At 36.6% G+C, this 27886-nt stretch overlaps 2 protein-coding genes, 2 long non-coding RNA genes and 1 other non-coding gene across 6 annotated transcripts; 3 read left to right on the forward strand and 2 right to left on the reverse strand.

Annotated features, from left to right (window-relative positions):
* The first annotated feature begins 425 nt into the window (after window positions 1-425).
* On the forward strand, window positions 426-4306 carry LOC147565637 (uncharacterized). The gene is made up of 4 exons (XR_015230245.1): window positions 426-3201; window positions 3308-3395; window positions 3601-3691; window positions 3813-4306. It is a non-coding gene; the product is annotated as an uncharacterized LOC147565637 (long non-coding RNA).
* Window positions 4307-4797: 491 nt separating this feature from the next.
* Window positions 4798-6373, reverse strand: LOC147565638 (uncharacterized). 2 transcript variants are annotated; one of them, XR_015230247.1, is made up of 3 exons: window positions 6109-6336; window positions 5356-5637; window positions 4798-5149 (listed from the first exon to the last, which is right to left on the reverse strand). It is a non-coding gene; the product is annotated as an uncharacterized LOC147565638 (long non-coding RNA). The 2 variants fall into 2 exon arrangements; XR_015230246.1 differs by lacking the exon at window positions 5356-5637 and having other exon boundaries at window positions 6109-6373.
* A 7543-nt stretch (window positions 6374-13916) lies between these two features.
* On the forward strand, window positions 13917-16267 carry LOC147565639 (V-type proton ATPase subunit G-like). Its single transcript, XM_086652153.1, has 4 exons — window positions 13917-14115; window positions 14946-15039; window positions 15649-15749; window positions 15981-16267. The coding sequence occupies exons 1-4, from the start codon at window positions 14086-14088 to the stop codon at window positions 16122-16124; spliced, it is 369 nt and encodes a 122-aa protein (XP_086508279.1). The 5' UTR covers window positions 13917-14085; the 3' UTR covers window positions 16125-16267.
* A 1744-nt stretch (window positions 16268-18011) lies between these two features.
* On the forward strand, window positions 18012-18084 carry TRNAR-CCU (transfer RNA arginine (anticodon CCU)). Its single transcript has one exon. It is a non-coding gene; the product is annotated as a tRNA-Arg (tRNA).
* Window positions 18085-18371: 287 nt separating this feature from the next.
* LOC147565641 (uncharacterized) lies at window positions 18372-23127 on the reverse strand. Its single transcript, XM_086652151.1, has 8 exons — window positions 22446-23127; window positions 21236-21706; window positions 20884-21052; window positions 19753-20050; window positions 19551-19623; window positions 19379-19469; window positions 19171-19250; window positions 18372-18761 (listed from the first exon to the last, which is right to left on the reverse strand). The coding sequence occupies exons 1-8, from the start codon at window positions 22530-22532 to the stop codon at window positions 18552-18554; spliced, it is 1479 nt and encodes a 492-aa protein (XP_086508277.1). The 5' UTR covers window positions 22533-23127; the 3' UTR covers window positions 18372-18551.
* Window positions 23128-27886: the final 4759 nt, after the last annotated feature.

The following is a 27886-nucleotide window of genomic DNA, read 5'->3' on the forward strand; positions in this document are numbered from 1 at the left end:
GACAGAAAAAGAATGGGGGAGAGAGAGAGAGAACGACAGGGAGAGGGGGGAAGAGAGAGAGAAAGGGGAAGAGAGAGAGAGAGAGAGTTTGTTAGAGATAGGGTTTGTGAGATTTAGGGGGTTAACAACAATCATGTCAATTTTTAGTCTAAAAAGAAAATATGTTTATTCCCCAGAGATTTTTTTTATTTCCCAAAGGCGTGGCCTTATTTCAAAATGAATTTCCTATTTAATTGAATGAAATCATATTCCTAGGGAGACAGAATTTACTTGTAAGGAATGTATTGATTTCTCCCCCACCTCATGTGGTTAGGAATGATTTGGCTGCTCCCGGGACTTTAACGTGAAGCAAAGGGCAACAAAAATACTGTTTAGGGCGGGCTGTCTCCTGTATATTAGCAGCTAAGAAAACGTTTTGAGTTCTTAGGTGCAAACCTAATAGAAGGTCTTAAATGATCAGCTCTTGTCTTGTTTCCGAAAACTCTAACTTTTAGAACCTTTGGAATTTTTAATTCCAAAAGAAGTTTCCAAACTAGTTATTGGAAAAGCTCAAGAGCTAGTGTGTAGAGGTTGGGGCCTCTGCCGTAGGATTTTCATTAGGGAGGGGCTCCCAACATCTTGGGGAGCCCACATGAGAGACTCTCATCTTGGGGCAACCGTGTTGGAGGTTGGATTCCTAAAGATTTGAATTTGGAGCCCAACGCCAACGGTTGGATTTGCCCTAAGCCTTGTTGATCCCCTTCTCCCAAGGGGCCCTTAGGCCCGAACTAAAGATATTGTTAGTTCAGATAGATGCTTGACCAATTGCGTAGCTTTACTAGTTTAATCGTTTGATTGTGAGGAGGAGGTCATGGGATTGAGTCCTCTCAAAAAACAGAATTTTTGTCAATATTTTTACTCATTGATGCTTTCATTGTTACATTTCTCAAACAATTACAGATTATGGGCATTTGTTATGTTGTCTTATTTGTTCAGTAGTTGTGTAAAACAGAAAGAGGTTTGAGGATTCACTCCAACCAAATATTTTTTGCGCCAGCTTTTTCTCCTCTTTGATTCTCAAACACAGTGATTTTGTTAAATCTTTGCACGCATGATGTCAGAAGTTCAGTTTCTCACTGGAAAATTTTATTTCTTGATCAAACAAAACTATAAAAGTGTGAGGAAAATTTAACTTTATATTACTCCAAACAAGAGACCTAATCACTTGGCTTGCGAATAACCATGATCTCGCAAAACATTCACGTAGCACAAGAGAAGCAAAGTATCATAAATTTTGCAAAAATTCTTCAACATTATTTACAATTAATTTGTCTAGATTATTTTCTTTATCACGTCACGTGTACATTCGTGGTTTTTTTGCATTATCATAGTAGGGCCCAGACTAAAATTTCGCACCCAAACTTCAAAATCTCAGTCGCGCCACTGGTTGGTGGTTCGGGTGGTCGTGACCGGTGGTGGTGGTGAAAGATGGTGGTAGTTGGTGATTACCATGTCCTGGCTGGGGTGGTGATGGTGGTTATATAACTATATGGTTGGTGATATTGAAGATGGGGATGAAAATTGAGTTCTTTTGTTGACTATCACTTCTCACACCATTGATTTGGCAATTGGCATTGACTTATTTGTTGACCATCAAAGTGTGGTAAAAGTTCATAACTTGATCGTTAGGTTCTGTTTTTATCTTATATTCAGTAAGATGACTTTTAACAGCTCAATGCCTCAATTTCGTTACTTTACAGTTCACATAAAGACATCTTTCAACCCTAAATTTCTCACTTCTCAGTTGTCACTCCCAACTCCAGATCTACTAGACTACTAGTTCATCTTTCAACCCTAAATTTCTCAATCAACTTCAACTCTCTCAGATCTACCTACCTAATTTCGCTTCTTCATCTTCAACAATTTCCTATTTCATTACCTCTTTTTTTTTCTTCTTAAAAACAGTAAGATTCGAACTCTGTTCACAGATCGGAGAAAAGTACATTTGGCTATGGCAGATCTGAATAATTTAGTATTCCTTTCCTTTCTATCAATCATTCTGGTTATTTCTACGTATCCTCGGACGATCTCGGCAGACATTTTCTACGTTAACGGAGAAGATTCCGCCTTTTCACCACCACTTCCTGTCGTTCCGGTACCTCCAGCTTCCTCGCCATCGATCCAAATAACTCCCCGCCCTCATATCACTTCTCCTCCATCTCCATCTCCAGCTTCTCCATTTCCTACTCCGGCAAATTCGCCTCTTCCTTTAGGTCCATCCCCATCCGATAACATTAACAATGACAATGACTCCCCTGCTCCGTCACCGTCCGATGCTAGTGACATTAAACACGTAGTAAGTTCCGATACAAGCACGGAAGAACCAAATAGTTCTTCATCAAATGGACTAAATGGTTTACAGAAAATGGGAATTATAGTTGGAGTTGTACTCGTTGCTGGGGTTGTGATTGTTGGAGGATTTGTTTACAAGAAACGTCAAGATAATATTAGACGATCTCGATATGCTTATGCAGCTGGGGGAAATGTTCTCTGATCTTGATTGTTTCTTCTTTCAAATATCAGTTCTTTTATATTTTTGTATCAAATATTTGGGTCTGATTGAGTTATTGTATTTTATAGATCTGAAAAGTTAAGTTCTTTTGTTAAGGGATTTGAGTAAAGATGGATTTAGTATGTAGAGATGGTGACTAATATGGGATTTTGTTCAAAAAATAAAATTTTGTTGATTATGAACTGTTTGTACTCATTCATTTGAAATCTGTTCCATGTTTGAAAATGATGGTTGTCTTTTTATTTAGAATATATCATTACAAAAATGATGCTATGCCCGGCTGAATCCCGGCCTAAATCCCGGCCAGCCGAGTTGGCAGTCCAGCCGGGCATAGCTGGTGACGTGTTATGCTCGGTAAATGGAGTTTTACCCATCTTTATAATTTAGTCCCTCAGAGTTTGGTCGTTTTGAGTTGAGGACTTTTATTTAATGCCCGGCCAAACTCAGAAGCATATCGATTTATAGACTAAAAGCTAGGGCAAAATTGATGTTCGAGTTCTTCCCCTTTCTTTAACGACTTTGAACTCGATTTCGTCAGGAAACCTAGCTAGGGTTCTTCGTCCGAGAGCTTCAAACATCAAGAACATCATTTTTGTATTTGATTTTCGATTTTTTGCTTGGAATGAATCAACTCGCCAACAAAGATCGAGGTAAACAAAAAATCTTCTTTCTCTTTCAATCTGTCTTACCTCTTTTTCTTTGTTAACTGTCAAGTTTCTAACACTCTTTCTCTCTTTCTCTATCTACAAACCTCAGCTCGAATTTGGGATAAGTCGAAGCTCGGTTTTCTCGACCGAGAACACCTCTTAACAAGTTAACAGCAACTTGGTTTAAAAGTTTGAAGGTACTCTGCTAACCCTTTTCAATTCAAATGTGTTTGATCTTAATATGTTTAAGTTGTCTTGAATTACTTTGTTGCAATTAAGATGTAATGGGAATATGGGATTTTTGTTTTCTAATTCAGTTGCATTTTGTGAGGTTTTGTTGCTAATTAGTTTTTGTTGCTATACTTTATGGGTTTTTCGCTTTTCGTTTTCTGCTAATGAAAGATGTAGCTTCTCGGTTGGCTGAGGAATGTGGCTAGGTTGAAGATGAAAGATGTAGCTTCTTGGTTAGCTGAGGAATGTGGCTAGGTTGAAGGTGAAAGATGTAGCTTCTCGGTTGGCTGAGAGTGGCATTGCTTTAGCCATGTCTGATGTGGCACTAGACGTGGTTCTGGCTGAAAGTTATGATCCTGTACGTTGTGTTTGTGTGGTTGCAGGTGTATGGGGCAAGACCAATAAGAAGATGGTTGGAGAAGAAGTGGTAACCCAACTATCTAAGATGCTAGTAAGAGAGGAAATCGGCAGAACTCAACTGTGCATATCGTGGAGCTGGTGGTAACGAACTTGTTTACCGAGTATAGAAAAACGGAGGACTAGTGAATGCAAGTACAGGGAAGATATATTTATAGAGATTCCAAATGGACCGAGGGATAATGAATCGGCTGCATCACAGGCTGTGAAGAAGATGAAGATAGAAGAGATAGATGCAGACGAAGATATGGAAGGCTAAAGTAGTTGGTTGTTAAGAGATGTTTCAGTTGGGCAGATTTCCTCTTGTTTGTGTTTTTTTAAGACTCTTGTGTGTGTTCTTTTCTAGTTTTGATTTTGTGTTTCCTTGCTCTAATTGGATCAGAATGACTTCAATGTGTCTGAAGGTGGTGTTTTGTTAAGGAAGTTATATGAATAAAATTTGGTTGAATTACTTCTGAAATTGAGCTCCAAAGTGTTTTCTGTGTCTCACAATTCTTGTTAAAACCTCACCACTTTCCTTCTGAGCCATAGGGCTTCACCACCTCTTTGACCATCTGTCTTCTACATGGCCTATTCGCACCCTTTTCAAGGGTTAGGAACTTAGGACTATAGATAGTATCAGAGAATGGTAGAGGAGCTCGGGGATAGACGGGACTTGGTTTTAGTTACTGAGTCCTGCGTGCTTATATAGCGAGGTTTGAATCCCCTTGTGTGAGAATACGTACTAATTAAACCAAGTGTGCTTTCATATTATTCTTATGGGTAAGCATTTATGCTCGAAAGGTTGAAAAAAGAGACACCAAATCCTTGAGCGAAAGCCTAAAAGCCGCCACTCTCTTCCTTGAACTAGTTCACATTTTCTTGGTGTTTTTCAAACAGGCTTGAAAATTTGTTTATGAAGTAATTTATATATACATATTCTTAATACAACGAAGATTGATAAGCTCAAAATTAATGAGGAAAACTTTTTCAAATCATCTAATTTTAATAGTTCAGTTATCTGTACAAAGCCTTCATTTTAGCATAAATTTCACACAAGTTTACATGGTTGGAAGGATTCTCCCATTGAACAACTTTACATGGCTTTGTCAGTCCTTCAAAATCTTGAACTTCAGCTCATACCCTCTTCCAATAATCCTCTCATGAATTCAAAATCAGATCAACCCACAAATTCCAATAAAAATGGCTTTAGTGGGATGAATTTTAGTACTCGGAGGGACTCGTATCTATCGATGAACCTGCTGCCTCGAGGATGAAAGAACAAGCAAGGGTGCCATGGCTGAGAAGGCATTTGCTGAAGAAGCTAGACAACAAGCAAAGAGACATAATTAGCAGAACAAGAATTTGCCAATGCCAAGAGAGATAGACAACAAAATCAGGAATTCAGGATGAACTTGATAAAGCTCAAATGATCGAAAAACATGCATCAAAGCAAATCAATCCATAGAATCAAAGTGAAGTATAATAGCAATAGTAAGAGAATGAAGAAGAAAACTGATTTTTTGCAACCTCGATCTGATTTTATGAAGCTCTTTGTGGTGATTGCAGGCCAAAATCGAGTGAAACCCTCATAATTTCGAGCCGTTGTCGTTGTAGGGAGAAGAAGTCGAGTTAGACAGTGAATCGCATAAGGGTTTCAAGTTTGACAGAGGATAAAGAAGAAGAAAAATGAAACTTACTCACCTCCATTAGATTACGGCAACAAAACCCAAATTCATCAACAACAACATCAGTAAAACTAAACCCATCAGAACAAGCACTAAAATGCCCTAGATGTGATTCTTTCAAACACTAAATTCTGTTACTACAACAATTACAATCTTTCACAACCAAGACATTTTTGTAAGACATGTAGAAGGTATTGGACTAGCCAGGCGGTGCTTTACGGAACGTTCCTATCGGTGGCGGTTGTCGTAAGAACAAGAGAAATATCACAAATCAAGTTCTAGAAATGATTCATCATCAATAGATTACTTTATATCTCCTTCTTCATCAGAAAAAAATAGTGGGTTGAAGTTTTTTCCTAGTATTTCATCTCCTTCTATGGAGTTTCAACTTGGTGGTGGTGGTGTTGATGGACTACCTTTTTCATCAAGACTAATTAGTACTAATGGGGTTTATAATCAGTTTCTTCCATATGGAGATCAAAATCCTAACACTAGTTCTACTTCAACAACTATAAATAATCCTTCTTTTATGGGTTAGCAAAGAGAAAGAAGTAAGTGAGATAAATAAAGATAGAAGAAGAGGTTAGAATCTTACATAGTCTGATGAAAGAGGGAAGAATGAAGAACCCTACCTTTTGCTCCCAAATTTCCTCTTTCTCAGCAAAATCGATTTTGCCCTAGCTTTTGAGTTTCCTGGGGTTGGAATGGAGTGAAGAAGCAAAATTGAGTGCTTTTGAACTAAAAATCACAACTCAAAAGGGGAAAGGAAGAGGGGAGCAAAATCGATTTGAGAGATTTGAAGGCAAAATCGATTTTGCTGTTGGAGGAAGTGGCTGAATCCCGATTCCCGTGTTTTGATTAAAATGGAGAATGGCCTCAACTCAAAAGACCTAAAACTTGAGGGACTAATTTGTAAAATTCCAAAAACTACCCTATCCCTCATCCGACGTCATGATGCTATGCCCGGTTGGACTGCCAACTCGGCTGGCCGGGATTCAGGCCGGGATTCAGCCGGGCATAGCATCATTTTTGATATCATTATTGTTCAACTTACAATAAAGAAATTATACTGTATGAAAAATGTAATTGCCCTGCAAATAACGAAATCATACCGGTCCGCATACTGTTTTCGGTATTGGGTGAGGATATGTGTAGGGCATAATATCATTGTTGAAACCTCTTTTGCTTGCTGTCATATTATTAGGATTAAGAAGGAGGGAAATCTAGCATTGTAGTTTTACTTCTTTGTTGATAAAAGAGTGTGCAATTTAGTGCAGTAAGATTAGAAAAAAAAGAGAAGATTAATTTGGGTTTAACCCCCCAATTGTCCAACACGCATTCTCGGTTTCCTAACGAGAAATTCTATTTTATCTTTTTAACTTTGTCTTTCATGTAATTTGTCAAATTTTTCCTCTTCTTTTTCAATCTCCTCTCTATTTTCATTCTTCTTTCTCTCTCCTCCATTTGAGGAGAAACAATGATCCAACCAACAAAAGAGAAATCTCCTTTACATTCTTCTTTCTCTCTCCTCCATTTGAGGAGAAACAATGATCCAACACAAAAGAGAAATCTCCTTTACCGTCGTACATTAGAGGAATGAGGGAAGGGGTTTTGGACTCTCTCTATCTAAATGGTGACTAAGGTGCCGTTTGTTTTTTCTTTTGTGTCTGAATCTGAATTGGATGAATTGAATTAACCGAATCTAAATTGGGCTAATTATTTTGGAAATAAGATGTTTGTTTTCCAAATATGAAGCACAAGGTCTGAATAACTACTTTTACATTTATACCCTCATTAATATTTTTAAGAGAAAAGAGAAAAACCTAACTTCTCTACTTTTTCACTTTCACTTTCTCTCTGTTGCCCTCATTTTTCTCCAAACGGTTGAAGCTCCTGCTCCTTTAATCCAAAACCACCAAATTTTGGAAAGAGAAGGTGGGATAACAAGGTGAGAGATGACCAATTATAGAGGGGGAGAGTGATTTTTACTAAAATAAGACATGGCGACATAGATCGGACACTAATAGCCGGCAATGTTGTTGCCATTGATGGAGTGCCAGAGTGGTAACAATAGCTACTTTTGTTGTCTCTCTCTAGATGTTAGACAGAGCTAGATAGACAACAGATGTGGTGGGGGTTTCGAACAAGATGACCCTCGCCAGATCTAATTTAGGTACACAAAACAGTTCAACTGGTGGTGTTGTACTGGTGCTGTGTTTTGGTGGTGGTGGTTGTGGTCTGTCTGGTGTGTGACGACAGTGTTTTTTGGTGGTGGTGGCGGTACTTTTGGCGGTAATGGTGCTTTTGTTGGTGGTTAAATTTTGAATATAAGACCAGATTTTTCTAAATCACGGGGGTGGAAGAGTCATTTGACTAATTTCAGAAATTGGTCTCATATTGCAGACTTGTTTTGAAGTCTGAAATGTAGGAGCTTCTTCAGCCAATTCAGACATCTAAAAAGTTCAGATAAACTTTCGGATTTACCTAAATACAAAACAAACATCTAAAATCTGAATTGCATTCCATTTCAGATTTCAAATCTGAAAATTTAAAAAAAAACAAACAACACCTAATTGAGTTGATTCCTTTTTAGTTTTGGGGGAGATGGAGAAAGAGTAAAACACGCTCTCTAGTTCTTTTAAGATGGAAGAGTCTCTCTTTGTTTCCTACGAGGGACATGAAAACTTATCCTCCCCTTTCTTGTGCATTTTGAAGACCATAGAAGAGATTTCTTCTACGTGTACTTGATTTAATTCCTTAAGACCTCCATTCGTATAGGTCCTCACACAAAAGAGATTGAGGAAAAAACCACAATTAAAGATGAGATGGGAATCATAAAATAATAAATTTGAAGAAAAAAATTAGATAAAAGATATGATTTTAATTATGAGAGTGTGAAAAACACGGTGGACCATTTAAGGATTTGGGGTAAAAACTCAATATAATTTATAGGATTGTGCAACTCTGCCTTCTAACCTACTATGGATACTGCGTGTTTTAGCACACGTCAACACTTGTATGCCCAAATAGTACTGGAATAAATTCTAAAATCCCGATAGTCGAGTTTACAACTTAACAAACATCAACATGTCAATACTTCTTTGCCATCAAAATCACCTCCCAGGGTCAACAGTTGGTAGCCCAAGTGGTTCCAAGGTGTTGACATAAACTCCAGAAATCCCTGGAGGTCTCAGGTTCGAATTCTAGAGAAGGTGGAATCTTTGGTTATTTGATTTGAGATTATTAGGGTGTAAATAATGTAGTTGGGTTTTAGGTCATTGTCATGTTGGGCTATAGGCCCGGTTCTTGTTTCAGTTTGAGTGGGCAGTTATTGAGCGTATCACATCTTTGATGTATCAATGCCAAATGTAACTACATACGTTGATCGTAGTCGACTTCCAAAAAAAAAAAAAATCACCTCCCAGGACTTCACAACTTAAACACACACAAAAAAAAAAAACAATATTCATCTTTTATAGTGTTACAGGAATGTAATTCTCAAATCGCACCAATTAATCATTCATTTGACAAAGTGTGGTTTTGGGTTCAAATGCACGGAATCCCGATGAAACACCTCAACAGCACGAACGTCAACAGACTAGCTTCAACGATGGGACGATATCAACCGACAACACCGGATGACGTTTCAAAATGGACAGTATTCGGAAGGGTCAGAGTGGAAATACCAATTGCCGAGCCATTGCCAAACAGGATTAATCTCTCTATTTCGAACCACCAATTAATATCAGTTGAATTACGGTTTGAAAGATTGCCTCGTTTTTGCAATTCTTGTGGTCGAATTGGACACACATTTACTTTTTGTCCTATCATTCTCCTTATGGGAGACCTCCTTAAGATGAATCTTTCAGAAAGCCAACGTGCCAAACTAACATCTAGTATGATACCAAAATATTCTGATAAATTCAAAGTAAACATGTCCAAAGGTGGAACCAACAAAGAATTAGAATCTTTTGGTAGCACTAGTAACACATACTCTAATGGCATTTTAGGACCTGGTCCTTTAGAGAATATAGATGAATCTGAGTACAATCGCCGGATGTCACTAAATGAAAATTTTGGAGACATCCTCGATCATCTCACCTCGACCAAAAGAACCAGACCTACAAATCAGGCCTCTTCCTCTTTAGATTTGGACACTAATAATCTTCATGAAGTACAGGTACAAAATCAGACTACCTCCAACGACAAGATGGAAGCAACGAGGCCTTACAAACGATTGGCCAGACAGAATGCAACAAGAAATAATGCAGAACAGGTTACGGCTACCTCAAAGCCGATGGAGGAATGAGCATTTTTGCGTGGAATTGCCGGGGAATGGGGAACACCCCGACAAGAAATGCTCTTTATCAGTTCCTGAAGGCCACTAGGCCGGATATTATATTTATTTCTGAAACTAAACTTTCGTACTCGTGTAATTTTCTCTTTTTACATAATTTAGGATATAATAATTACCGCCAAGTTTTATCTCAAGGTAGGAGTGGTGGCCTATATTTAGCTTGGACGGATAATATCAATTTAACTATTAATTCCTCTGATGTTAATCTAATTCATGCCACTATTCATGACTACAATTTAAATTTGGACTGGGATTTATTCGCTATTTATGGTCCTCCTCATATTCAAGACAGATTCTCTTTTTGGACTAACTTTTCGACAATTCTCTCTTCAGTTACAAATCCTTATTGCTGTATTGGAGACATGAATGCAATCGGTCAAGCATCAGAAAAGAGAGGGGGCAATCATCCAAATTCATTTATGAATCATTTCCAATCCTTCATCCAACAAAGTGGACTCATCGACTTGGGTTTTAACGGACCAGCTTTCACGTGGTCAAATAACAGAGATCGTCATCATCTGACCCAAGAGAGACTCGATAGAGCCATGGTATCATCAGACTGGTTGTTAGCTTTTCCAAATTCAGGAGTATTTCACCTCCCGAGATATGCAAGCGATCATGCCCCGATCCTTTTAAAATTGAAAGTGATAGGTCAAACAGTACCCACAATTGAAAAATTCGAAAAATATTGGACTCATCACCATGACTACAAAGATACTTTCACATCAAATTGGGAATCGGCAACAGGAACATTCTATGATAAGGCAAAATCGGTCAAATCATCTTTATCTATTTGGAGTAAGCGATCCTTTGGTATTATAAAGAACAGACTAAAGGCACTTCGCAACAGACTCTTATCCATTCAAAGACTACCACCTTCATCATTATCATTAGAAGTTGAAAGCCAAATTCAAGAAGAGATAATCTATCTAGAAGAAGTAGAAAGAACAAAATGTGAACAGAGATCTAGACTAAAATGGGCCGCAAATGGGGACAGAAATACAAGAGCTTTCCATACATCAATGTCCATCAGAAAACAAAAGAACAAGATCAACCAAATAAAGACTCAGTCAGGCAATACAACTTCAAATGAGAATGAAATAGCAAATGAACTAATTAATTTCTTTCAGAATTTGTTTTCAGCTGAACAGGTACTTCAACCACCAATGGAAATCTTGGGTGCATATAAAGTAATTCCGGCAGAACAAATCAACGCCATCTCAGGAATCCCAACAGCAGAGGAAATTAAAGATGTGGTCATGAAGATGGAATCTAACAAGAGCCCGGGGCCGGATGGACTTCCCTGTGAGTATTTTCAAGTCAACTGGGACATTATAGGCAACGAACTCATAAGGTATATTCAGAACATATTTCACTTAGGTAAGATAGACCCATCCCTCAACAAAACCACATTAGCATTAATTCCTAAGGTCAAGATTCCGAGTTGCGCTTCAGAGTTCAGACCTATTTCACTTTGCACCTCCATTTACAAATTCATCATGAAGATAATTGCTAACAGATTAAAACCATTCCTAGAAGATAATATCATGTGGACACAAAATGCATTTGTCCCCAATAGACAAATCTTAGATAACATAGTGATCACCCAGGAGGTTTTACACACAATGAAGGGATCTCGAGCACAAAATGGTGGGTTTTGTCTAAAAATGGATATGGCCAAAGCGTATGATCGAGTGAGTTGGGAATTTTTGGAATTGGTGCTCAAGGCCATGGGTCTGTCAGGCCCTTTCCTGAATCTCATATTACAATGTATCACTACTCCCATATTTAGTATTCAACTCAATGGCAGATTATATGGTAGTTTTAGGGGCACTAGGGGACTTCGACAAGGATGCCCATTGTCCCCTTACCTTTTTATACTAACATCTCAGGCCCTCTCCCTGCTTATCTATTATTATGAGTCACATTGTTTGTTCACAGGATATAAGATCAATTCTTCCTGTCCATCAATCTCACACCTTTTGTTTGCAGATGATTTAATTATATTTGGTAAGGCAACATCTACTAACCTCATTGCTATAATAGAATTTATGGAAATATATTCAAGTTTTTCAGGTCAAGCAGTGAATTATGATAAATCATCCATCTATTTTAGCTCTGGAGTCACCCCTGATATTAAACAACAGTTTGTCAATACATTAAAGGCACCCATTATGACAGACCAAGCAAAGTATCTTGGAGCTCTAATCCTAAAACCAGGTAATAGAATAAAGAGTTTTGATTGGCTACAGGATAAATTCAAGAAAACTCTAGCAGGATGGAAACAAAAATTGGTATCACAGGCAGGTAGGACAGTGCTCATAAAATCAGTATTAAGTCCTTTATGTGTGTACCCATTTAGCTATCAACTATTACCACAAGGTGTACTTAACAAATTAGAGAGAGAAGAAAGAGCATTTTGGTGGGGACATGGTATACAGGAAAGGAAGATGCATTTTATCAATTGGGACATAATAACAAGCTCTAAAAAGCATGGTGGCCTAGGCATAAGGTCTTTAAAAGAGGTCAATGAATCTCTTATAGCCAAAATGGCTTGGAGATTTCTTACTAACAAACAGGCAATATGGGTTAAATTACTTAGAGCTAAATATCTCCAGAAGGAAGACTATTGGAGTGTAGAAATGAATTCACCTGCATCACCATTTTGGAAATCACTACTCCAAGTTCGAACTACTCTACAACACAATACCATATGGATGATTGGAGATGGGTCGGATACACGAATATTGGAGGATAGATGGATCCCTGAAATGAGAGATCATATTCCAACATTAATTCAGCAATTACCACAGAACATAACATGGGTTGCAGACTTGATAGATTCAAACTCAAAAACATGGAAAATTCATCTACTCCAACAATTTTTCACCACAGAATCAATCATTGCAATAACCAACATAACAATCTCAATAACAGGTGAAAGGGACAGACTAATTTGGAAGAATACAGAGCAAGGGCGATTCACAACTAAATCATATTATTCAACCATCAAAATTAACCCAACATTATCAATGGAAATAGGTGATTTCCCTTGGTCGAAATTTTGGAAAAAGAAAGAGATGGATCCGAAAGTCCAACTGTTTATATGGAGGTTAATCCATAATGGGATTGCAACAATATCAAATATGAATCATAGACCCCAACAGACAAACCAAAATTGCAAGATGTGTTCCGAGGATGCGATTGAATCACATACCCACCTATTTGGGACATGCAAGACATTCAAAACTTTTATTATTTCCTTGCAGGATGTCGATTTCCAGAATCTAACAGAGGATCCGATACAAAATCTAAAAGACATTCTTAACAAAGGGAAGGATTTGAATGAGTTTTGGTACAAATATACTTATCTGTTGTGGCATTGGTGGAAAGCCAGGAACGAGAAGCACTTTCAAAACCAAGATTTTGATTTGAATCGAACTTGGCATAAAATCTCTCTTGACCTCAAAAGATTTCCTTCTTTATCTGTTTTCCCTTCTTTTTCGAACATTTTACAGGACAAAGCATGGAATCCACCACCACAAGGACGAATCAAGATCAATGTCGATGGAGCATTCAGGAGGGATAAAGCAGCAGCAGCAGCAATTGCAAAAGATTGGAGAGGGGAGACGATAGATTCAGAAGTGCATAACTTCCCACCAATTTCATCTCTCCACAGTGAACTAAGGGGAATGGAGCTAGGTTTCCAAGTAGCTGAGAGATTAGGGCTTAATAGTTTCGAGATGGAGACGGACTCTTTAGTCCTGGTAAACCTACTAACGGATGGACGAGATGCATCCCCGTGGAGATTGATAAACGATCTGGACCGTCTACGTGGCTATCTAACGGGTAGAGATGTGGTAATCAGGCACTGTCCGAGAGAAGCCAACTTAGCCCCACATGAACTGGCGAAATCTCTTATGAATCCATAACTTTGTCTGTATGTTCTGTTTGACCCTTTTTGGGACTTATAAGCTTGTACTCATTGTATCTTTTGGATATTATCTATGAAATTAGCTTTTCCGTCAAAAAAAAAAAAAAATAAGGGGGGCACGGCACTTTTGCCTTGGACTTTGGGACTGCTTTACAACATTGGGGGTTTAAACTTTAAATACTACAGTAGGATTTGTGGTAGAAGACGAATTCGCCGTCTTTTATAGTCCGGCCTTTTTTTAAGTCTACTGTTTAATATCATATCACGTTCTTCCCGTCACAATGCAATCTCCATTAGCGCCTTCTCGTCAGGTATCCATATCTCTCTCTCTCTCTCTCTCTTTGTTAGATTTGATTTCTTGTATTCTCTTATATGGACTGGAGTATTATTTTCTTTCATCTTGTTTTTTGTTGGTTTGGGGATTTTTACCTTCTCAACACTCTCTAATTCTCTTTGTATCTTATGGTTCAAGCAAGATAATTCATGAAAACCGTATTGAGTATAAATCTTGATCATATTTTTAAATTGGACTAGTAAACAAATTGGATTACTGTGGTTTGGTAGTAAAACCTACTCCACAACTAACTATGCTATATGAAGAATGAGACTACAAAGATGTCTCAAGAAATTTAGTGTATGTAACTTACTAAAACCCTAGCACTCTGCCTCAACGACTGCTCTCCTAAAACCTAGAAAATAGGATGCTATATTGATAACCTTCTGCTATAAGACTAGGTCAAACATAATGTAAGCGGGTCGGACCAAAATTTCACTAACGATTTTCTCGGCCGCTCGCTCTTCGAGTTAGATATTGACTCATATTCAAAACACTTCCAACATGCTTGTTAAGTTTTTGGACGTCAAACTCAAAACCAATTCACAATGACCTAGATATTATATTCTTAGTAATGTTTTGTCCATGTAGGACTATTCTAACAATGTTAACTCCTAATCGCTCGGACTACGAGTTTTGACTTTTTCAATCTTGAAAGTTAATTCAGATCAGATATCAAAATTGTTCACCAATTTTAAATTTTAGATTCGGTACCTTCTTAGAGAGTGCGGGAAAATTTTGTTCTTTCTCTTCTTTGTATTGTTTTTCTTATTTCTTATGTTTTTGTTGTTGTTGTTGCATTTGCAGGCAATTATGAGGTCCAACAGAAGCAAAAGTGGAATTCCTCATTTGATGGTTGCGGAACGAGAAGCTCAAAACATTATCAATGCTGCAAGGAATGGTATTAGTTTTGTAATGTTATGCAAATCTAAATCATAGTTATTTCAAATTTAATTTTCTAGTTTAGTTTGGTAGATTTTCTTTCCCGTTTCTTTGGCCGAAGTTACAAGTTTACTTATCTCTTTGATTCTTCCCTCTCTCGACTTCCTAATCTATAAATGGAACCATTAGAAAGCTCTTTGGTGAAGCTTGAACATCTTTATTTTTTAATTCTTCAATATACTTTACTATTCGAAACCGAAAAAACTTCAACAATATTGGCCATTTGGGCACGTGTCAAGCGAAAGCAAGTTTATTCGCATTCATAGTGAAGGCTAGGATTTAGTTTGACGTGGAAGACGTGTCTAAACCATGCTAAGAGTTTAAGATACTTTGGACATAGTACTTCCTTATCGTTCTGCGGATCTTTCAGTATCTGATTCGAGATTTCAAGTTGTAAGTAGTTATATGAGGGAGATCGTAACTTTAATAGGATTCTTGTTCAATGAAAGTATATGATGAACGAAACAAACGGAATATTTGCATTTATGTGTTTGCTCTTTCACGATAACACTCTTTGATGTGGCTACTTAGGTAACTAATTGAGCTTTTGTTTTGGTTTTGTTTCCAGCTAAAATGGATAGGCTGAAACAGGCGAAAGAAGAAGCAGAGACTGATATCAGCCAATTTCGTGCACAAACAGAAACTCAATTTCAAAATAAAGTTGCTGAGGTAAATAGCGTGCCATTTAACTGTTCATTCTACTTGATATGACACATTGATAGTTCTGAAAATGGGTAGTAACCATTACTTTTCTATGCATACTTTATATTCAAAACAATTACTCATTGTTGAAGTCTCTTTAATTATATTCAAAAGTATCAAAACATTCTTGATATGGTGACGTGAATGTTTATCTTATAAGTTATTAGTTATATCTCTCTCATTTTCTTGTGAAAACAGAGTAGTGGAGACTCGGGCGATAACGTGAAACGGTTGGAAAAGGAAACGGAAGGAAAGATACATGACCTAAAATCGGAGTCTGAGAGAGTCTCTCATGATGTTGTCGATATGCTCCTGAGACATGTAACAACTGTGAAGTTTTAGGGTCTGTTTGTCATTCAGTTTGCTCTATTAGTTTAGACAGATTCTAACTTTTTTACCATTGGAACTTGGAATTTCATTTGAGTGAAAGAAATTGGTGTTTAATCCCCTACTGGATTTCATGAAATATCATTTCATTTTTTTTTCAGTTTTGACCCTAGATGCAAATAAATGCTTCTTCTATTCTTCCCCATTGGAGTTTTTAATGAGCTCAAGCTCATACAATCAAGTATGAGCTTGAGCTAGATCATTCCATAAATAAATTTGATAATTAGATTCTCCTTGATTTAAGGAGTTATTTAAGGAGTGAGTCAAACCAACAAAGATTAACCCTTGTAAATCCTTTTAATTACGTTTGTTACTTATTTATGTATATCCTTCTATCTTCTTCTCTCTACCTTTTCTTTTCTATTTTTTCTTCTCTAATTTCAATATTAAAAACTTTTCATCAACTAACTTCTTCATGCCTTTCAATAAACTATCATCATGTTCATGTTTTTCATCAACTTCGTTATTGAATGATTTTCACCAAATGCTAAACAAACAATACTAATAGACTTCATCAGTTATTGGATTCTCATTTTTCTAGTTTAGAGCAAACTATTTTAACAATCTAAAACAAAGTTAGTAGTTGTTGTTTTCTCTTTTTTGGTTGTTTAAAATTTCGAGTCTTTGAGTAGAATGTTTGAAATTATAGATAAAATAAGAATTATGATTGCAAACTGTTTTAACAATCTAAAACAAACTTATTGGTTTTTCTTTTTTTGGTTGTTTAGAATTTGGGTCTTTGAATAGAATGTTTCATATTATAGATCAAATTAGAAGTTTATGATTTGATCATCGTCGTCATCTTCAAATAACGACTATTGAATGCGTTTCAATCTCCCATTTAGCGTATTCAAATCTACTAGAAACTAGGTCACTGATTTTGTATCATATGGATTAGTTCCACTCTTGTGTTTAAGCACTGCTATATGGATAGAATAACTTTTAGTTTTCTTCTCTGATGGTAGGTACACAAAGCTGCTAGTCATTAAGAATTACAGAGTAAAATAGTAGAGAGAAAGAGCTTGAGAGAAATTGGGAAGAGGGCGTGAGAGGTAAACAGAAGGGTATACAATCTTGTAATTAAAAGGGTCAGGAAGGGTTAATTTTTATTAGTTTAACCCAATCCTTAAATCTAGGAGGATCAATTTGTGGAATTGATTTGTGGAATGATCTTGAGAGATCTAATGGTCACCAGCTCAAGTTCATACTTCACCGTATGAGGTTGAGCTCATTGAATCACCCCTCTTTTTTTTGTTGAAAGAATCTCTATTGGAGTTGATACTATCATAATATATTAGAGCATCTCCAATGCAAAACTTAAAAAAAACTCTATTTGGCTTATGTGTTGAGTCTCAATTGAGATTCTCTTTCCTATGTGGATAACTTGAGTGTCTCTAATTCAAGTCCTTCTCCAATGCAACACTCTAAAAAACTCTAATAGATACACATGTCATACATACATTTAATAGGAAAAAGTGGTTGAGAAAGAAAAGCTTTCTATTAGTTCAAAAATTAAATTTGATGACTAGGACACTTAAGACTCTCAAAAGAGATCTCAAAAATAGAGTTTCTAGTTGAGACATCTTAAAACTTAATGCTTCCACATCAACTTAAGATCTCAATTTATTTTTGCATTGGAGGGGTTTTTTCTCAAAAAAAACTCTAAAGTCCTAGGTGACACTTAAGATTTTAAGATTGAGTCTTGCATTGGAGATGCTCTTAGTAATACATAAACAGAACATAGGATCTCTAGTTAAATAATGAAAACCTAGGCCACTTGGACCCACAAGTTGCTAGTAGAACCAAATTAAGTTAAACATGGCATCCATAATAACAAAACCAGCGCCTGTAGCTCAGTGGATAGAGCGTCTGTTTCCTAAGCAGAAAGTCGTAGGTTCGACCCCTACCTGGCGCGGATTTTTTTTTTTGTGGTCTTATTTTATCCTCTCCAGCCAACTTGGGGTTGCCTGGCCCAAACCCTAGAATTGTTTGCACCAATGAACTATCGAGTCGGAAATAACCATGAGCATAACTGTGACATTTTAATCAGGATTACAGTTTCAGTAATAGTTTTGGAATAGATAAAAGTTTCAGAATGAGTTGATTTTCTTTCTCTTCATATGAGAGATTAAGAAAGGCATTAATTACTATGTCACAATGAATGGCATAACGAAAAAAAACGTATAAAACTGGAACTTCTACTGAGAAAATCATGTACTTTTTAAGCTTTATAAGTAAAACTATTCAGATATTGTAGTACTAAACTTTACAATACTTCATTACTACTTCTACTACTATTACTACCAAATGTTATCATCTCCCGAGTGAAACCATTGATTCGGGTGAAATCAAATTTGTCGAATCCGTGAAATTCTTGGTTAGTCACAAAACTGTGGCAGGAGGGTTAATTTCCGTACGTTGGTCCTCTGGGGATTGATCAGGCCGAGATGTTTCTCGAGAACCACGGTTACTAGTTGGTTGAGAACGTGATCGCCTTCTCAAGAACCTGACAAGAAGGGCATTTGCAGTCATTGTAGAACCAAACCCAACAGTCGCCGAAAGGAAGATAGCCAGAACTGCCGGCAGATGGAGCTGTCGAAAAACATGAGCAACAATGAGATCATATTCATGTCAAAATTCTAACTTATGTAGTATTTGTTTTTTTTCAAAGTCAGATCTGAAATCTGACTAGAGGTCTGAATTGACTCGAGTCAATCCTCAAAATGTTTGCCTTTTCCATGACCTGTCTGAGTCATATTTGGGCTGACTTAGGGTCCATTTTTGTCAGACTATTCAGATTCAGGTTCCTGATAATGAGAAAAAAAAAAGTAAAGCAAATACCACCTTATTTAGAGGTTCCATTAGATAATTTTGGCCACATTACCAACTGAACAAATCAAGGTCATTTACTAAAAGGAATTTAGCTAATTTCATGTCATTGTCGGTTCGAGTTATTTTGCCATGTTTTAAACGCTAACATGAAAGAGAACATCTTACTTACCACTGCGTAGAATAGATAAGCAAAGAGAACCACCAATGAAAACTGAGTTGCCGCATAAACCCAAACGAACGCCCTCTTTACTGAAAACACATATTAGCAGAAAAGTTAGAAATCGACAATAAGCAATGAACAAAGAGATATGAACTTATTTCATGGGTAAACAATCGTCTAACAATCAAATTTGCTTCAGCTGAAATAGCCAACTTACCCATAGTCGACGATGTCATGGATGCAAGAAGACCCAATAAGCAGGAAAACGGCAGTGATATTTGAATAGCAGCAGCATGCTTTGTGTGAACCTGTTAGAATGTACATCTTTTTCGAGTAAAAATTATTAAGAGATAGATATTAAGACGTTACTTGAAATTTTATAATCTTACCAGAAGCAACTCGAGGAAACAGAAATAGGCAAGCATACTAGCGATAACTAGAACAGGCACATCCTGCCAAAGCCTGATAAGAAATATCAAGGTTCAAAATTTCCAGAATTTTGAGATTTCCCGAAAACTAGAATGGAACTTGAAAGTCATTTTTACCAATGAAGATACAAAAAGCGAGAAAAATTGGTAATATTTGGCTTACCTGTATTGTTGAATTGCCGATGGCTGAGCTCTATTTCCTAGTACGTTAAGATTCGGTTGGCTTTCAATTCGTAAAAGAGTGACCGGAAGATTTTGAACTTCTTGTTTACATACATCACAGTTTTTGTTACCCTTTATACTGAACCATTTCACGGCACATTCTTCGTGAGCCAATGCAAGTTCGCCTTTGCAGTTGCACTCGAGTTTGAAGGTATTACCACCTTCGCCAAGTTCAACGAAACAAATTCTACATATGGCTTCTTCTTCCGGAATATCTTCACCATCAACATCATTTTCCTCTGAACCACAAGACTAAAATAAGAAATAAGTCGGTTATCACAAATTACAGAAACCGGGAGAGGAAATATAGCATGAAACCTGTCACCTTGATGCAACAAGAATTAAGCTAAGAATTGTTAGAGGTCGTTGGGCCTAACTTTTTCTGAACATCAACTTGCAAGGAGAAGAAGATTACCCAAGACTTATCTACTTCATAAACTTTAATGCCTAGGCTATGAAAGATAATGTGAATAACTCCCCTCAACGCTAGGGCTAGAGTCTCTTGCCACTCCCCATTCGCACAAGCTAAGGTCACAGAGTCCTTACCCATCCCTGAGGCTCTGATACTAAGTTAGAGGTTGTCGTTCCTAAGTCTTCTTAAAAAGCGACTTGCAAGGAAAGGAGTGTTAAAACTAATCTACTTCACAAATTCTAATGCCTAGGCAATTTGGGATACTGCTAATACCTCCCTTCAACACCAAGCTTGGAGTCCATGACACTCACCCTCCCCGCAGGGCTACAATTACTAGGTCCCAACCCATCCATTAAACACTAGCTCTAGTACTATGTTAAGGTCTGTGGGCCTAACTCTCCTTGAAAAAAGCTTGCAGAGAAAGGATTACCCAAGACTTATTTACTTTACAAATTCTAATGCCATCTCGATGTAGGATAATACTAATAAAAATTTCCAACCAAATGAATTGGGGTCTGACATGACAATTCTCTAAGAATGGAGTTTCTTTGTGCCAACCCTAGAAAATTTAGGAAACTCAGAAATTTGAAATTTTGAACGTTCCATATACTTTGGATTCTAGATGTTTCACACACAAGATAGAAACAAGAAGGAATATACCTGCTTCCACAGTTTCAGTGGTACCCTTGGCAACACTACTCGATTCCGTTACTTGTGGAGTTGATGCTATTACACGAATAATAGCTCCTGAAAAATCACCTTGTCTTGTAGCTTTGCCATTCAAGGAGAGTGAAAGTGAACGAGACATACGATGATTGACCCGTATTTCCTGTTATATATAAACTACTTTTCATCTACATAGTAAAGATGGATATTGAATTTTTTTCATAAGCTTCGAAACAAATAGAAAAGAAACAATGCTTGACCTAGCCACATGTCATCGCATCAGCAAACCGCCATCATGGTTTCTAAAGAGTAGAATTGATGATAGCAATTGAACCAAGGTACTTACATTTAAATTTGGCGTATCAACTGTGCTTTTTCCACGTAAAGATTCCGGGTTGGAGTGCATAACTGGAAGAACAGGAAGGGATGCCGTTCTATTGATCTTGGTTTTAAATAGATTTGTAAAAGAGAACGGTCTCGAAAGTATAGGTGGCGAAGATCCTAGATCTAAAAATGCAGCTTTGTCTGAATTAGAAATCCCATATTTGAAGCTTAATTTCGGGAGGAAGTTTTTTATGGATGACTTGCTTATAGAAGAAGAGGGATCAATAGGCCCATTTATCTTCGCAGAAGACGGGTTGAGTGACGGTAGTAAATGTAGTCCTGTTGGAATGGAACTTGTCGGCGACATGTTTATGATATAAAACTCGGGAGGGGACTCTACCAAAGTTCTTGATGGTGTCTCCACGAAAAGATTGGGTCTTCTCTCATGTTGGCTATTTTGAGTTTCTTCACCAACTCCAGTCAAATCTTCTGCCTAAAAATGAAAAAGAAGAAAGTGTAAGTACACACACACACGCACGCACACTCACACACGCACACACATATATACCATATAAATTCTTCTGGCTATGTCTTATTCTAGTTAAGGATAATAATATAGGCGGAACAAGATCGTCCTAGAGTCTGCCTGAGACGATGCTCAATTGGTCGAGTAGTAACATGTATGTATTCAATTGGGGAGACCAAGGTTCTAATCTTGCCATTTTCAAAAAAGAAAAAGAACTCTTCAACAAAAACTCTTGACTATGATTATCTGTTCAGACTGAAACTGTACATCAAATCAAAAAAGCTAAATTAGGGTTTTAGACTCCAATCTCTAGCTAATTATTATTATTATTTGGTGTTTAACTCAATCCAATGCCTAGTTTATGAGCTTAAGAAAAATGGGGAGTCAAATTTTATCCTTCTACACCATGAAGATAGAGATTAAGATCTACATAAAGGTCAAACAAACTGAATCTTAGTTAAGGGTTTATGAAATTAGGAAAAATCTGTTACATATGCAGCAGGTGAAGTGAATTCATGGACTAGTTTTTGAAACAAACCCATCAATTGAAATAAATTTTAACTGTGTTTGTCAAATTGATTCTTAAAAAAAACAATAGAAAATACTCATTTCTTTAACTCCATATCACTCAACTTCCAAGTATATATTGATGCCAAGGGAAAAGATGATAAGAAAATAAGATACCCAAGAGAAAACTAAGGAATACCTTTTGATTTTGAAGAAGATCACATGAAGTTCTATTGCATGCATTCTGGTTTTCATCCTTAGAAATAGTTCCTTCCTTAGCTCCCATTATATACTTCTAATTTCAACTTCTGCTAAATCAACAAAAACCTCAAACAAAACCACTATTACTAAACCACTAAACCACTTCACAAACTGAAAATTTTAAAAGAAAAACAGGGACAAATAACTCTTAAGACATCCCCTCAAACCCCAAAACGCCAAGAGACACAATCAAAATTAATGTTTTAATGAGAGAAATCAAAGGACAAGTAAAAGAAAGAAAGAGAGAAGGGGTATTGAAACTTGGGTGTGTTCTTATATGACTCTCTTGGTGTTGTGAAGCATGGTGGGATTAGGAAGGATCTAAAAAGATTGTTTTTTTAGCTCTTCATTTTATTTTCTAGAGGGGGAATGAAAGACAAAAATGGTAAAGGAAAAGTGTGAGCCGACACACAAAATACTTGTGATTGTAGATCAATTTCTCACGTCTCCCTTGAGATTTTCTTACCAATCATTCTTCTCCTCTCATCTTTACATTAGGAAAGATTATCTTAGACATCTTTATAATGATTATTTTTTCGGCTTAAATTGGACAAAGTTATATCTAGATTTGATTTGTAAAATCTAATCGTAAGTGAAATGAAATACAGAAAAATAAAAATAACGAGATTTTGTCATTAGGGCCATTTTAATATTTATATTAAGACTATATCTCCATTTTATTTGAATAATCTATAGAGACCTCAACTTGGATAAACACTATCAAAGTTTTGTTAAGTGGTGTAGTGTTTTGTTAACTTGGATAAATACCACCCCTCTTTAGTTTTTCACTTTTTACATACCGAATACGAAATGAAGGGGGAAGGGTATCTTCGACATGCATCACATGTGTCACTGATACATTCGCCACGTAACGGAACTTTGTTGATGTTTGTCTAGTTAGAGGTTTGTATCAATTATTTCATAAGAATTGGGTTGTAGTCATAAGATCGATATTAAAGTAATCAAAATCTCACAAAAAATGAGATCAATATGATGGTGTATATGATAAAGAGTCGCTATAGGTGCAAATAGATAGCCAAAAGTTTATATTTGATTCATGTTTCTCAAAGAGAGTTTAAGTATTTAAGTTTTAATGGGAACCCTTACTAGATAATTCTTTATTTTCTTTTTCTTCTCCTTGGAAGAACACTAGAGATGAAACTATTGGAAGTTCATTGAAATTTTTTTCAAATTCCTCGAACGACAAAAAATATTTGTTACAATTTCGAATGTTTATGGGATATATCTGCTAATTTCATACACAAATATAACTAATGCACTATCTCTACCGATAAACATTCGTTTAAAGGCCTTAAAGATGGTCAGAACTCAAATGTGAAATCTTGCCCAAATCTCGTATGGTTTGTTTTGTGAGTTGCCGTAGACAAATTTCTATTTACACTCATTGTTGATCTTTCTATGTAGACACATATCTCACATACCTTTTGGAAGATCGTGGTTGTATTTGTTATGGTCCAACTCAGGGGACTATGTCATACAATAGTCTTGCCTCTTAAGTTTGTCTCATCCAACTGGTTATTTTCAGTAATGAACATTGTGGAACTAAAACGTAATGAAAATGAAAGAAGCACTGAATCATTTGACTCATATTGTCCCAAGATTGTTTTTTTATGTTTACCAAACTAATATGGAAATCCTTCATTGAAATTATTCTCCAACGGGCATACATTATGAATTTTTTGAAGAAAAGATGGATGAACTAAAAAGTTTAGAAGAGAAACAAAAGATTGTTAAAGCACTCTAAAAAAGGGAATCAAATGTGAGGATGTGGTTGTTGTTGAATATATCAATTCTTGAAAAGTGTTGTTTTTTGGAGCTCAAAGTTGAAAACCCATCAATAATTGACCACTTTCCACACAAGTTCTTAGTGCGGTAGTTTTGGTAGTGGAAGAGGATTGTAGTTGTCACTTCAAAAAGCTACTAGTATCTTGGGAGTAAAATATCTTTTCATGAATTACCAAGTCAATTCCATCTTAAAACATCATTTTTTATACCTAAAGACAATTTTTCCACACCGAACTCTAAAACTATTTATGTCTCAGACTGTTGATGTATTCACCCTTAAAAAACAAATAAACTATTATTATTGAGAGTTGTAGTTTAGGGGTGACACAATCGTAGTATCAAAGATCGTTCTTCGTGTTCATATTTTGCGCCAAGGATGGAGTCGTACTGAAATTTGTCAAAAGTTATTGTCAAAAAGCACATAAAAAATGAAAGGTAAATTGAAAGTTTTTAGCGGGACTACTGTACCTCTAGAAAGTCAACATGTGCCTTAAAAATACTAAGTTATAAACGAATCGCAGGGGAGATCTCTAGAGGATTTTTTATTCAAACAAAATTTAGTTGCCTCCAAAGGTGAATCTTTGTGAAGATAAGATGGAAACAAAGGCCAAAGAGGATGCATCTCTGATGTATCCAGTACAACAGTTGTTCGACTCATCCGACCACTTACATCAAAATAAAACGATCAAACCTAATCTCTTTATATAATTATATATTCCATAAAATTCAAAATGAAATAAGTATGAAATGACATTTAGTTTGTATTTCCCTCTAAAGTGTTAGAGGTACATTATTCGAATCTCAGTAGAAGTGGTTTACTCCAAAATGTATCTCAAGTACTTACAGGACACTAATAAAATAATGGTAGTGTAGATAACCTTTAAGACACATTAGGATGATCTATAAAGGTTTTTTTTATAGTTTTTAAGTCCAAATGTCGTACTTATGACAATCGGTGTGTTTATACTGTATATCTTGATATTGTATCATCTAGATGATCAATGTCATGTAATGAAGAAGATGATTCTTAAATCCCTCGTCAAATAGAAAGAAAGTAAAAATGCCCAAATAATTTTTTTCATGAAAGAACAAAAATATAGTCTGCCTAGCTTAAAAAGCTGTCCGAAATTCCATCCGAATTTAAGTGAATGGTCAGATTTCGCCCAATCTATGAAGACGGAAAAAAATTTGACAAATTTCGGCCGTCCACTTCAGATTCGAGCGTGCTTTTAGGACATAATAACCTTTATGTGCATATTAAGATGGTTCATAAACAGAGTAACTATACTTCAACTATCCATAAGCTTTACCGTCATGATTATCTCTTATGTAACAAAGTCTCAATTGGTGGATATATAGTATTGTAGGTGGTACTCAGGATGCCCTGTAAATTGTGGTCTTTAAAATAGAAATTGTGGAGAGTGTCAAGGAAAGGGGGCCTATAACCAAAACGGGCCACTTTGACATTACCCCTTCAAAATTTATTCTTATACGAAAAAGAAGGAATTTAGGAGCACCTCCTAAACTTCAACTTACACATACTTTGGGTATGTCCACAACCTACCACCAAATTTTGCATGGGCTCTTTCCAAAAAAAAAAAAGATTTTGCATGGGCGCTCATATAATTTTCAAATTCGGAGAAGACAAAGCTATAGTTTTCCTCAGTTGTGCTATTTACTTGGTTAGACCTTATTTAAAAGTTAAATTGTACAATTGTATTGTTTTTCAGGAATTTTTAACCTTAAATTTCTTACAAATAATATCAGCTACTCCTAACAATTCTTGTTTAAAAAAAACCTAGAATAATAACAAACGAAAAGAAATCAATTCGATTGATTAAAACATGAAGACGAAAAATATGTTGAAGGAGCTGAGCCAAGTATCAGTTAGTTTTGACCAATTAAGGAGTCAACAGATTAAACTAGATGATGGATGCCAAAATCCTGCATGCCAACGAGCGATCCGATGACAGAGCTAACAAAGAGGTTGGCTCGAAAGAACTATGCCATATGAGCCCGATTCCAACCAGAGAGATTGTCGGGAGATCGACACGAGTCCCTAAACACCTAGAACTCTAACGCAACTTAAAACAGAAGAAGATTAACAGATAAGATTAAGCCCTGCCACATGAGCTCTGAATAGGGAGGTCTGCGGAACTACGCTCGACACTTTTAGCTATAATCTTCCCAGAGAATGATAGTTACGCGGAAGGTTAAATAGTGTCAAAGATTTGTGTTTCTACATGTAAGACGTTATTTTCAAAAGATACGATCATTAAAAATATATGCACCTGATCCAAGACTATCTTTTAAGGCACGCGTCTTATCACCGCATGTAATAGTCTTACATCGCTCACAAGAGTGGCAATAGCCTGGGCTACAGGTGTACGCTAGCGCTTAGTAAATGATGAAGCCTTTTGGTGGAGGCTCCTAGAGTCTTTGCCAAGAACAAAACCTCGTATCTGTTTGTGGTGGCAAAAGTAGGGACAATATCGACAACTGTTGAGGCTTGGGCCGTCACAAAGTGGTGTCAGAGCGGATGACGATTCTTTCACTGAGGGTGGGGAATTGTAATAGTCTCACATCGCTCACGAGAGTATCCAGAGTCATCGCTCACGAGAGTATCCAGAGCTAGGCAATAGGTGTACGCTATCGCTTAGTAAGTGTCAAGACCTTTGGGGGGGGGGGGGGGGCTCTTAGAGCCTTTGCCAATAACAAAATCTCGTACCTGTGTATGGTGGCAAAAACGAGGACAATATCGACAACTGCTAAGACTTGGGGCGTTACACTGCATAGTCACAACCGATCATTTATCACCGTCATGCAAACGTATATAAACCGCCACATGTTTACACTGAAAAGAGAATTCGGATCCAATCTTGAGGTTCCGTTGATTTCTAACCTACACATTGAACTAACTTGAGAACCTAAATATATTTGCAAGTACGTCCCTCCCTACGTAATCAATTATTGTAGAAAGGAGAAAAAATAAAAATAAAAATCACAAGTTTGTTATGTTAGGGATATCCAAGAAGCTACCTTTTGATATCATCTAAAGGTAATACGAAAGCCTAGGTGTGTCAAACTCGGACCTAAATTACTATCAATACTTGAACACAACTTCGCTTTTAACTGCAAATAAAATCGTATCAAACCTTTTCGAGTTCAAACCCTATGGTTTCCAATAACTTAATTCTCTTTTGTGACAAGAGTTCAATTAAAAGAGAATTTAGAAAAACGATCTAATTGAACTTTCAATCCCTAATTGTCTAAGCCTCTTAAAATGGAAGATTCATTCCAGAATGCAACATTACTAGGATAAGAAAGACCAGGGCATGTGGCTCAAATGATAGGAACTAGTCTGATTGTTCATGATTACAGGTCTAAGTTTATCGGCGCAAGCGTGAATATTGGCAGAGCAAGAAACAGTGAGGAAGGAGAGGCATTAGCTATTCTGAACGACATTTCTTGGGCTAAAGAAAACAATTACATGCATGTAATCATCGAAAACGACAATATAAATCTTATCAAACATTTGAACAACCCAAAGCATCAGGTCCAATGGCAATCACT

The sequence above is a fragment of the Eschscholzia californica genome, unplaced genomic scaffold (genome assembly GCF_041429995.1).
Source record: "Eschscholzia californica isolate CP2 unplaced genomic scaffold, dmEscCali1.0.p SCAF_1, whole genome shotgun sequence".
Lineage (NCBI taxonomy): Eukaryota > Viridiplantae > Streptophyta > Magnoliopsida > Ranunculales > Papaveraceae > Eschscholzia > Eschscholzia californica.